This window comes from Toxorhynchites rutilus, chromosome 3, assembly GCF_029784135.1.
Source record: "Toxorhynchites rutilus septentrionalis strain SRP chromosome 3, ASM2978413v1, whole genome shotgun sequence".
Classification (NCBI taxonomy): domain Eukaryota; kingdom Metazoa; phylum Arthropoda; class Insecta; order Diptera; family Culicidae; genus Toxorhynchites; species Toxorhynchites rutilus.
In genome coordinates this window covers 156043645-156055723 of record NC_073746.1, presented here as the reverse complement: position 1 = coordinate 156055723, position 12079 = coordinate 156043645, and the positions used below count along the sequence as shown (strand labels likewise).

The following is a 12079-nucleotide window of genomic DNA, read 5'->3' as shown; positions in this document are numbered from 1 at the left end:
GGAACGCTTATAACTCGAGCATTTCTCAATAGATCGCAAAGGTTTTTGCATCAATTGATAGGAAATATATCTACACATCTATCATAACGAATAACATTTCATTTTTCTTGAGATAAATAATTGAATAATTGTGAAATATCAAGCATGGTCCAAATGCACTATGTGCCCATTTTTGATTGGTCCATTTTGTGCTCCTCAAAACGTACCGACCAAAACGGGCAACCAGAGCAGCAGCGAAATACAATGAAGCACGATTGGAAAGGAAAAGGAAGAAAATGAACCAAATGCTCCGCAAGGGTAGCTAGGCCGAGCGCGTTAGTACCAGTGCACCAGTCCACCTAGTCGGCGTTATATAAAGGGTGTGTCACATCAAATTGCATCACGGAAAAAAACGGGGTAGAAATTCGCCCAGTAGACCGATCCTTTTGAAAATTTTAGACAGTAAAATAAAAACTATTGAACAACTTTTGACATTTTCTTTTTATTCATACTTCGAGCCCAAGCCCGTATGCTCGCACCTTCCTCTTTACCCCGTCCATAAGGTTCTGTACAACGTCAGGTTGTAGTTTTTTTTGAACAGAAATCCATTTTCTCTTGAAGTCCGCCTCCGATTTGACAACTTTTGGGTTCTTCCGGAGGGCCTGCTTCATAATCGCCCAATATTTCTCTATTGGGCGAAGCTCCGGCGCGTTGGGCGGGTTCATTTCCTTTGGCACGAAGGTGACCCCGTTGGCTTCGTACCACTCCAACACGTCCTTTGAATAGTGGCACGAAGCGAGATCCGGCCAGAAGATGGTCGGGCCCTCGTGCTGCTTCAATAGTGGTAGTAAGCGCTTCTGTAGGCACTCCTTAAGGTAAACCTGCCCGTTTACCGTGCCGGTCATCACGAAGGGGGCGCTCCGCTTTCCGCAAGATCAGATCGCTTGCCACACCATGTACTTTTTGGCAAACTTGGATAGTTTTTGCTTGCGAATCTCCTCCGGAACGCTGAATTTGTCCTCTGCGGAGAAGAACAACAGGCCTGGCAGCTGACGAAAGTCCGCTTTGACGTAGGTTTCGTCGTCCATTAACAGGCAATGCGGCTTCGTCAGCATTTCGGTGTACAGCTTACGGGCTCGCGTCTTCCCCACCATGTTTTGCCTTTTGTCGCGGTTAGGAGCCTTCTGAACCTTGTATGTACGCAGACGCTCCCGCTGTTTGGTCCTCTGGACGAATGAACTTTACAAATTCAGCTTATTGGCGACATCCCGGACCGAACTTCTCGGATCACGTCTAAACTGCTTAACTACGCGCTTGTGATCTTTTTCACTGACGGAGCATCCATTTTTGCCGTTCTTCACCTTCCGGTCGATGGTTAGGTTCTCGAAGTATCGTTTTAGTACTCTGCTGACCGTGGATTGGACGCTTCCCAGCATCTTACCGATGTCCCGATGTGACAACTCCGGATTCTCGAAATGAGTGCACAGGATTAATTCACGACGCTCTTTTTCGTTCGACGACATTTTTCCAAATTTACAAAAAATTGACAGTGAAGCATGGCCAACGTGATCTATACACTCTTATCTGATTATAAGCGAAAGCTGAAGATATAATTCCTAAAAATTAAATTTCTACAGCGTTTTTTCCGTGATGCAATTTGATGTGACACACCCTTTAGTTTCGGCCGCCGAAGTGATCGAGTTAGCTGGCAAAGCTGTTCGCGACGATAAGAAAACCCGCATTCAGAACAGACCACATTCGGTTCGGTGGACTTCAAGACAACAACAGGCAGTTGCAGCGAGTGGCGAGTGGCAAACGCAATCGCAAAACGGCAGCAGGTAGCAGAAGAAAAAAGTTTATTCTTTATACAAACTGCTTTGGTGGCAAATCCAGAACAAGGCGGCATCGAGGGCGATCGAAATGGTTTTTTTTCAAAACCACGAGTACTAAGTTTTCTAAATTGGAACCATTCCATAAAACACGGCGCTTTTCAGGGCCATTAAACCTTCCAAAAAAGAGTTTACGAAATACAGTTCAATGCTTTCTAAAACAATATCCCAAATAATAATAAAACACAAATTGATTTTTTCATAATTTGTTTGCCAGGATATGATGAGTATGAGAGTTTGGCAGCTGTTCTGAGCTTATTGATGGTTGGGGACTTTCCCGATTATTCAATTTTCACCAATTCTTAAATTGCTTCTAGATTGAAAGTACAGTAATTTACATTTAGCTCGACATTTAGCTAATTGGACGGACCTGTAATGCGACATATTTAGTTGGACATTTTCGTAAACATAGAGTTCGGGGTCCAAATTATGATCCCACATTGAAAGTCGACACTGTACCACTGTCATCGCAAATGTTCAATTACAGGTTAAAATCACCTCCAATGCGGTGCTTCGGCACTTCGCATTAAATATAATTTACTGTACAACATGTCACATGATGGATGGGAAGAAATTTTCCAACTGTGAAAGCTGTGGCGAGTGGCAAACGCAATCATTAAACAGGAAGGTTTAGCCGAACAAGATGGGGATATCGAGAGATAACAAAATAATAAACTCTTTAGATTAAAGATAATTTAAAAAAAAAACACGGCGCTTTTCAGGGCCATTAAACCTTTCAAAGAAGAGTTATTAAAAGTTTTTAACAATATCAATGCATTCTAAAGTGACATAATATAACATATAATATAAACTGATTTATTTTGTTTATGCTTGTTCTTGAACTTATTGGTGGTTGGGGTCTTTTAAGTTGATCATTCAGTTTTCACAAACCCATGCATGGTTTCCGAATTAAAAGTGGCTTAAAATTACAACACATTATATGCAGGATGGCATTAACGAATTTTCTTGGTAGCAAGAACTGCTTTCTTTGGTTGATAACTGATGTTGAAAATTGACTGACGTTACATCTGCATTGTATAGAAACAAAGTAACTAAGGAGCAACATGATGAGCTATGCATTTCCTGCTGCTCTGTTCTTATTTAAAAGGATTTTAATCCGAAGGTCATCCGTCCCTGTATTTACTGTTGGTTTTTCAGAACGCTTATAGCGCGTTTATTTCTCGACAGATCGTAGAGTTCGTCTCCAAAACCTCAGTTCTTTTTCATTTTTACCACTCCGAAACCACAGTTCAAGGTACGGTAATGTGCTCAATAGTGAAATATATGATAGTGAATGAGTTGATGACCACCTATGCATTCCCTATCACAGCCATCATTTTGATTGTGCGATATGTGCATACGCCGAAAGATGCCCGGCGTTGAACATTTAATTAGTACAAAGCCTTCAGAAAAAAATCAAGAATCAAGTTTGTAAAAAAAAGGCAAAAACACAACACCAAAGGTTCTTTTCAGAACCCCCAACATGTTCATAAAGAGTAAACAGTAAACTAAACCATTTTTCAGGTAGATAGGTTGGTATTCACGTAGGAGAAGAAAATAAAACAATATATTTAAAATATATATTTAGCAAAAGCTGTTCCCTTTGTATAGTCCTACGTCACTCCGGTTATGTTCCCGACATTACCCACCCGTCTTTTTTTCCGAAAACCAGGCAGGCTGGAAGGCATGGCACAACTTTTTTGAACCCCCTCGCTAGACTAGTTTGTAACTATGTAACTATAAAAAAATAAAAGAGCGGATTGGTTTTGTCACAGGCATATAAATTTTACCAAATGAACATATTGAGGCATTGTATAAGCGCATTTCACCCATGACATATCAAGAAAATTTCCAATCCGAAAAAATCCTTGACCGATCGGGAATTGAACCCAATTCCTATGTCCTTATCAGCCGTGAATTTACAAGAGTCTTCCCGCTTTACTAGATTCCCGATAACGGTCTACTAATGCGATCATTATCAAGCCCAGACAGCTGAGCAAACCCAAGCCTCATTCTAGCCAACACTTCAGACTCTTCATAATCGGGGTACAAACATGTATATTGGAACTCGCAATTAGATCTGCCACAACCCAGAAAAATCTTGTTCTAACCATCTACTTAACGAGTATTCCGGTTGGGCTATCCCCAGCATCATTCCATTTTCTTCATTAGACCCTTCAAATGAGTTTTACTGACACTTCAGGTTCTACATGCTTAGGTACAAACGTGTTCATCGGAATCTGCAATCAGATCTGTCACAATCTTGAAAAATCTTATTGTAATCTTGTACTGAACAGAAGAGTTTACGAGTATTCAGGTTTGGCTATCCCCAGCTTTATTCCAATTTCCACATTGGACCCTTCTAAATGAAGTTCATTACACTTGGAAATTAATTTTCTTTTGCATTTGTTCAATCTCAATTTTCTATGCCTGCCAACGCGCTTGATGCTCAAACTGTTGTAGACTTCACAATATTTTCGAATAAACTAATAACTAAAAATGTAAAAGTGAACTAAATACCATCATTATTTTAGTCAGACAAAAAAAACAAAAAACACATGCACAAACAAATACAAAAGAAAGAGTCTATCCGTCATCACTACAATTACATCGTCATCAATTTAAACAATAACACTGACTATCGAACAGGTCAGAATTCCAAATCATTCTTTAAAAACTCCTTAGAAATATTTCGGAATATTCTGAGGTTTGTTGCTATTTTTGCTTCACGGGGCAGTGTATTATACAATCTGTACCCTTCATAAAAATTGAATTTTGGGTGCAAGACATCCGGAAGTTCATAGTTCTGAGGTCACTTGCTTGCCTAGTTATTGTATTGGTGTATATCTCTTCCATATGTTATAGAATTCTGTAAATAATTCGGTGTCATTCCATTCGTCATTTTAAATATGAACGTAAGCGTGCAATATTTTATTCTCTGACCGACTGACATCCATTTTAGGCATTCTAACATAAATCTCCGTGGAGTTCGCCGATCACATTTTAATATCAAGCGCATGGCTATGTTTTGTAGCATTTGCATTCGTTGCATTTGTCTCTTGTTTGCAAGGAACAGAATGGATGCACAATAATCAAAATGTGGAGCAATCAATGCTTTATTCGATTTTATCGATTTATTCTACAAATCACTGCTTATTTTTGAGCTGCTTTCTTTATTGTGAAATTTATGTGTTCGTTAAAGTGCAGTGCTTCATCTAAAATAACACCAAGTTATTTTATTGATGACGCCTTCTCCACTGATTGTCCATCAATCGTTATATTAAAGTTGTTACTTTCTATAACACGTGTCGATACAATCATGTACTTAGTTGTATAAATTTTTTAGCTTCTTCCATTTCAACCAGTCATCTAGATATTGCAGTTCGTGGTTCTTTTTTATATAACAATCTTCCAAAGCATCTGCCACAATGAATATTACAGTGTCGTCAGCACACACACAAGTTCGCAGTCTTCGCTGAATTAGTGTATTGCATTGACACAGTAAATGTTCGGAAGTCTCAGCTTCGAAATTGCAGAAACGACAGTTATCATCTGCCAGTTTTCCGATTTTTTTAAGGTGATACCTGCTCGGACAGTGTCCGGTCAATAGACCGGTTAATGTACTCAAATCTGCCTTATTCAAGCTGAGTAGGTTGCGTGTTATTCTGTTACACGGTGTAAGAATAATTTGGATTGTCTTGGTGTTGATAGAGCCATCCAGATGGCTTCAATCATTGATATTTCCCAGGTTTTGAGCTCCGATTTCATGCATGATGTAGATAATCCACAAAATGGCTCAGGTCCGACGAATTTAGTTGAAGATCCTAATCTTGCTAAGAGATCGACTCTTTCATTACCTTCTATACCGCAGTGACCAGGCACCCAGTATAGATTAACTTCGTTAGTAGCAGCTAGTTGTTTTAAGGATAGAATACATTCCCAAACTAGCTTTGACTGACATGTGTATGCTTTTACTGCATTAAGAGCTGCTTGGCTATCTGAGAAGATACAGATATTGGCATACCTGTATTTTCTAGTCAAACAAATATTTGTACATGTTAAAATAGCTTGTATTTCTGCTTGAAAAACTGTAGGCCGCTGTCTCATTGGAATTGACATGTCGATTCCTGGTCCAGTAATACCAGCTCCCGTAGATTTATCAATTTTAGATCCATCGGTGTAAAACAAGAGTGATCCTGGACGAGTTTTGTGACCACCTTCTTCCCATTCGTCAAACAAATATTTGTACATGTTGGAATAGCTTGTATTTCTGCTCGAAAAACTGTAGGCCGCTGTCTCATTGGAATTGTCATGTCGATTCCTGGTCCAGTAATACCAGCTCCCGTAGATTTATCAATTTTAGATCCATCGGTGTAAAACAAGAGTGATCCTGGACGAGTTTTGGGACCACCTTCTTCCCATTCGTTGCGATTTAATTCAATCACTTTGAAGGGAACACTGAAGTTAGTCTTTGTTTCCATCCAGTCTTCATTCATGCTTACTATAGTGTTCAGTTGAAAATCTTTCAGGATTTGTAAATGTCCTGTGAGATCTCCTTCTAGAAAATGTTTTATACGTTTCAGCCTAAGAGAACCTTTTTCCGCTTCAAGTTGCACATATTGGTGCAAGGGTAGAAGGTATAAAAGAGCATCTAGGGATTTGGAAGGTGCGCTAGGCATTGCTCCAGTTATTGATAAGCATGCCAGACGTTGTAGTTTATCGAGCTTTTTCTGAGCTGATTTTTCTGTAGTTTTAGGCCACCACACTAGCGAAGCATATGTTAGTCTGGGTATCACAATTGCCGAGTAAATCCAGTGAATCATTCTCGGTTAAAGTCCCCACTTTTTCCCGGATATACTACTACAACTCCAGAGAGCAGTCTGGGCTTTAGATATTGCATACTCCAGTTGGTCGTTCCAATTTAGTTTTTGGTCAAGCCTAAATATCACCTAAATATTTGGTTCGTTTTGAAAGCTCCAATTGTACACCGCCCAATCTAAGAGGTTGAATCTTATATATTCTTTTTCTGGTAAATGGAATTATGACTGTTTTTGAAGGATTAACACTAAGTCCTTCCAAGTTGCACCATTTGAGTGTGTAGTTCAGGGCTGTTTGCATTCTATTGGAAATAGTATACTCACATTTACCCCTCACTAAGAAGTAGCTCTATATATAAGCCGAATTCTATGTATATTCTATATTTAAAGTTCAAATATATTTTTTTGATTTTATGGCATTACAATCCGGTTATGCGAGAGTGTTGTCACGTCATGAAAAGCATGGCAATTTTTTGTTAACAAATCATAGAGCAAAGTTCTTAGTATGTCTCGAAATGAAGCTGAAAATACAACAACAATGTTCAAGAGTCGGAAAACGCAAAAAGTCCGATGTTGTCGCGTCACAAAAGTATTTGACAAGTAACGAGCGAATTTAACTATGATGATTCTTGTAGAAAATTCTTTCATTTTTACTGTGACAACGTTTACTTTTTGGATATCGTGTGACTTACACATGAAAACGTGAAGAAATGTGTTTTTAGTGAGTTTAGTTAACTGGAATGGGTCTTATATCTAATGAAAAGTCGAATTTGATTCATATGACATTTTGGGTGGAGTATAAAGGAAATGAATTGAAAGAGAAAAAATCCTATTCAAAATCCAATCTACATGATATATTTTGTTCTATTTTGCAGAAAACTAAAAAAACCGTGTACAGTTGATGATAATTCTTGAAGCGATTCGAACATTATCTAATAGCAGCTCCGCATTTGATAATAACTTGTGTTAATATTGTACTGATTCAAATTTAGTTCTCTAGAATTATGTCACTAACTGCTTCGAAAGTGGATGATCGAGATTGGATTGTTCTTCAACAAGCACTTAAAGGTCAATAGAACCGGCCCGGGTGAGCTAAAAAATATGCGTCCAATACGAGCTTTAGAATGCTAACCGCTTAAAAATATAAACGTCGACACTGGTGCATCGAAATTTAAAAATGCATGGCCATAAATCATTAGTCAACAGCTGGATGCTATTTTTTAATCTTCATACAAAATTTGAAAATTTTAAAAATTCAAGTCGAGCAATATTGGCAAAACATTATTTAATATGACAATATGAGTCTAAGAATGTTTAGAAGTATCTTGTGAATGTATCAAAACTATTTAATAAGTTGATGTATTTTTTGAAAATCCGTTGTTTTAAGTACTCTAGAGAAATTCGAGAGATATTCCAAATTATCACAGAACCTTCTTCAGAAACGCAGAAACACACTTGAACCAAAAAGTCGCGTTGGCAAATTGAATTAAATTTTAACAGTTTAATTCTATTTTCAACCAATTTTACCGGTGAATTTTTGTTTGGGAGGAATCCCAAACAAAAATTCGCCGGCAATTTTATGACACTATTCATGTGATCTGATCTTTTGTTCTCTTCGATAATAAATTATTGCGAACGAACCATTAATTTTCGATTTGACACCTCGCTGTTCACTTTGCATAAATTAGACATAAATTGATCATCATCAGCCGAAATGCCACCAAAAGCATTTTTGAGAGTACCCACCTTCAACAATCACGGTGTCGTCGAGGTCTTCATCTGTGTCAGCTGCCGCGTGTAATCCAAGAAGCGCTACCGCAACCATTAAAGCTGCGATTGTTTTCATGTTTCACACTTTTTATTTGTCTTCTGATTCACCGAGTATTTCTGTGTAATCCACCATGAATAATTGGTCTGCTATTTTATGTTTTATTATACGTTTTGCATAAAATACATTTTCTGGAATGGTCGGAAATTTCACTTGTTCGAGCCGTTGGCTCGTTTTCTATTCACCACCGAAGCTTACTCGTCTTCTTTCAGCCACTGCCACTTGCTAACTGAGTTTGGTCAGTCCGTCAGCGTGTTCAACGTCCCGCAGGAGAGATACTTAAGTACTAGTCATGCCAGCTTTCCTGCCTTGCTATATAGTTTCACCAAGAACGACCGTCCGTGAGATTGACTCGAAACCGTTTGAAAATGAACTGTAATTTGAATTGGTTATTGATGATGTATTTATATACATTCGCAGGACGTCTCCACCTGGATCGCCGACGCGCACACCTCCTTAGCGAGAGTTGCCCATTGCGGCTACTTCTTTGGGATATACGCACCACTGTTCCCGTTCTTCTGTTTATGCGTATTTACCACTGGTAACCGTTGCCGCTAGGGTGGAACATGAAGAGAAGTGTCTTTTCATTTCAACATTTCTCTGTTGTTTTTCGTTTTAAAATATGATTTTCTTTCGTTTTTTACTATTTCTTCTTCTGGCGCCAATGAAGTACTACTTGCATTATTTTTATTAGAGTTTAGTTGCGATTTCTGTTTTTTACAATTTACCAAGTATTTAAATATGAAACCGATTTTTTTTCATTAATATACACTTAATTGAAAATATTGTATTATAATACTGCTGAACATTAAAATTTCATAAACATCATATAACATTGATTATATCTTGAGAAAAATTAGTCTTAGGATAAAACGTGTTCTATTATTTTTCTTGTAGAATTGAATGCTAATTGTTAGTTACGATTTCGCAAAATATTGGAATTTCATAATTGAAAAAAAAATCATATTTAAAAATCATTTTAGTGAGTCCGACATGGCACCACTATCCATTAAACTTTGTGTGAAGTATTACAAAATCATTCCAAAGTTTTTCCATTACTTATTCTTTTTTTCAAACACCAATACAACGTTATGGCCGATGGATTTCAATGTTTCCAGGAAACGTGAGGCGGCGGTGACACTGGATGCAGAAAAGTGGTCGTACGAATTGTATGCAATTGGCGATCTAACGCAAAACGTAAACGATCGGTGAGACATCTGGATTCTGTTTTTGAACTTAGAAAATGATGATTAGGTATCCTAAAATTGAAAAACAAATCACGTATGTTTTACTTCCGGACTTTCCAAGGTAGTTCTCACATGCAAGAACCATGCATTTTTCAACTTGTTTTTGATGGTGCTCTCGAATTTCCGTCTTTGATTCAACCATTGTCAATATTTATACAATTTTCACTACTGAAAGAGATAAGAAAATAACATGTCAAAATGCGCAGAATTAAATTTCTTAAAAACTCATCGCAATCAAATAATCTTTTATGATTATAACATTGTAATTTATGGAAAGAACTACAAACCTTCCATAAGCTCACATGGAAAAATTTAAAACCATCATCACTTTCACCGCAGCGCCACCTAGGTGTAGATTTGTACGTTAGATCGCCAATAGTGAAAGTATATTGTTTCCCCCTTGCTTCGTTCGAATTCGTCAGCTTCTATCGAACAAAATTGTTCGTACAATCAAATTTTCGTGCGTACTCCTAGCCAATGTCACCTTACCCTAAGTGATCATAGGAATTTACGTAGTTTGATAATTTTGCTGACTTCAACAAAACTGGGAGTCTGTTGTGTTATTGTATTGTGTCGAAACGCGAATATTGCGTTCACGAACACATTTACACATTTTACACATTAAACACATTTTCTCCGATCGATATCGATATTCAGAAGCAATGCTTTGAAAACTACCGAACAGCGATTTTTATCGATTTTTAGGAGAAAATACTGATGGCAGATCTAATTTTCCAATGCGCAAACAGTGAATGTTTTTTGGAAAAATCGGTACAATGTTCGTATTTTTTTAACCTACTGGATGATTGTTTTTCGAATTTGCTTATTTTATTGCGTCAGCAATTTGCTATTTTCCACCCATAGATCGCCAATTTTATGGACGCTCAGATTTTAAGATATCATCACTGACTAACTAACCCCTATGACCAACTAGCCCCGCCTTATCCTAACACTCTTGGTTTTCTTCAGACAAGAAATTCTTAAATTGCCTAAAATACAGCATCCCGGAACGTCGTGCGGAAGATCGGTATTGGCCGTCCGGCGAAGATCATGACGAAAAATGAAGAAGGAATTTCTGGAAAGGCTGTTCGACAACAAGGACGGTACGAGTTTGCTTGACGCCGGCCGAAAATTTCCACCGAACCCTCAAGCAGGAGTGCATCGTCTGTCGGAAGGGTACACAGACGAACAGATAACGACCGTGAAATCTCAGTGCCGGCGAACGACGAAGAATTATCGCGGGACGTCGTTCGTACTGGACGACGAGAGTTATTTTCCACTGTCGAAGTCTCACATTCCCGGAATGAAATACAAATCCAAGCACAAGATTGAGAAGAAAGTTATGCTGTATATTGCAATCTCCGACAAAGGGATTTAAAAATCCTGGTTTAACAAGCGGAGCGAGCTTGCATTCAACCAGAAGGTGTACCAGGAGGAGTGCTTGGAGAAGATTCTGGTTTCGTTCTTAGAGGAGCATCATTCTAATGGGAATCTTCCCATTACGCCAAGAAGACGTTGGCGTACCTCGAGAAAAAAACAGATACCGCACGTACCCATGGAACGAAACCCGACCAACTTGTCCCAGTGCCGTCCGAACGAGGATTGTTTCGGCTCCCTCAACACCCTGGTGTACAAGAATAATTGGCGGTTCACGGACACCAATCAGCTGAGCACGAGGATCCGGAAGATGGGTATCAGTGTCGTCCAGTGCTCTTGTGAGAGCATCTCCACAGAGTTGCGCCGGACGGCTGAACACGGTCCCTTTGCCAACATTCACTAACTTTTTTTGAAGAACAATCGTTATGTTCATAATAAAAAATACTGAATTGCGTGAAATATGTTTTTTTTTAATTTTTTCTATATCACTGAAGAAATTCTCATTTTTTATTGAACACCCGTTACGATAACTATCTTTATTCATAAGACTGACCATTTGAACTTTTTTGTTGTGTCCAGGTCAAAAACTAAAAAAATTAAAATTCCAGTGTTTCATCACTATAGAACCAGATGGAAAACTCTCACTCCTTTACAAAATTAACGTTAATTTCACATGAATTACAATAAGTTTCTAATACGTAGGTCATCTTCAGTTCTAAATCAGTTCAAATAATCCATTCGGGGTGGTTTCGACCAAGCTGCGCCATGTTGTAGTGTGAATCTCGTTCTACGCGGAGGAAACTGTTCATTTAAGCTCTTCAAATCTCTCATAATGCTTACAAGCGCCATTTACTATTCGTACGATCACTCCTCATGAGTTCTTGACAGGGTTATGATTTGGTAGATAAGCTGAGCAGTCCAGAATCTGAAACCCCTATTCAT

At 38.4% G+C, this 12079-nt stretch overlaps 1 protein-coding gene across 1 annotated transcript in view; it reads right to left on the bottom strand.

Annotated features, from left to right (window-relative positions):
• LOC129776315 (transmembrane protease serine 9-like) overlaps positions 1–8886 on the bottom strand; it is a 34602-nt gene extending 25716 nt beyond the window's left edge. The window contains exon 1 of the mRNA XM_055781892.1: positions 8432–8886. Within this exon, the coding sequence (XP_055637867.1) occupies positions 8432–8531 (100 nt within the window). The 5' untranslated portion in view covers positions 8532–8886. The remainder of the gene's footprint in view (positions 1–8431) is intronic.
• Positions 8887–12079: the final 3193 nt, after the last annotated feature.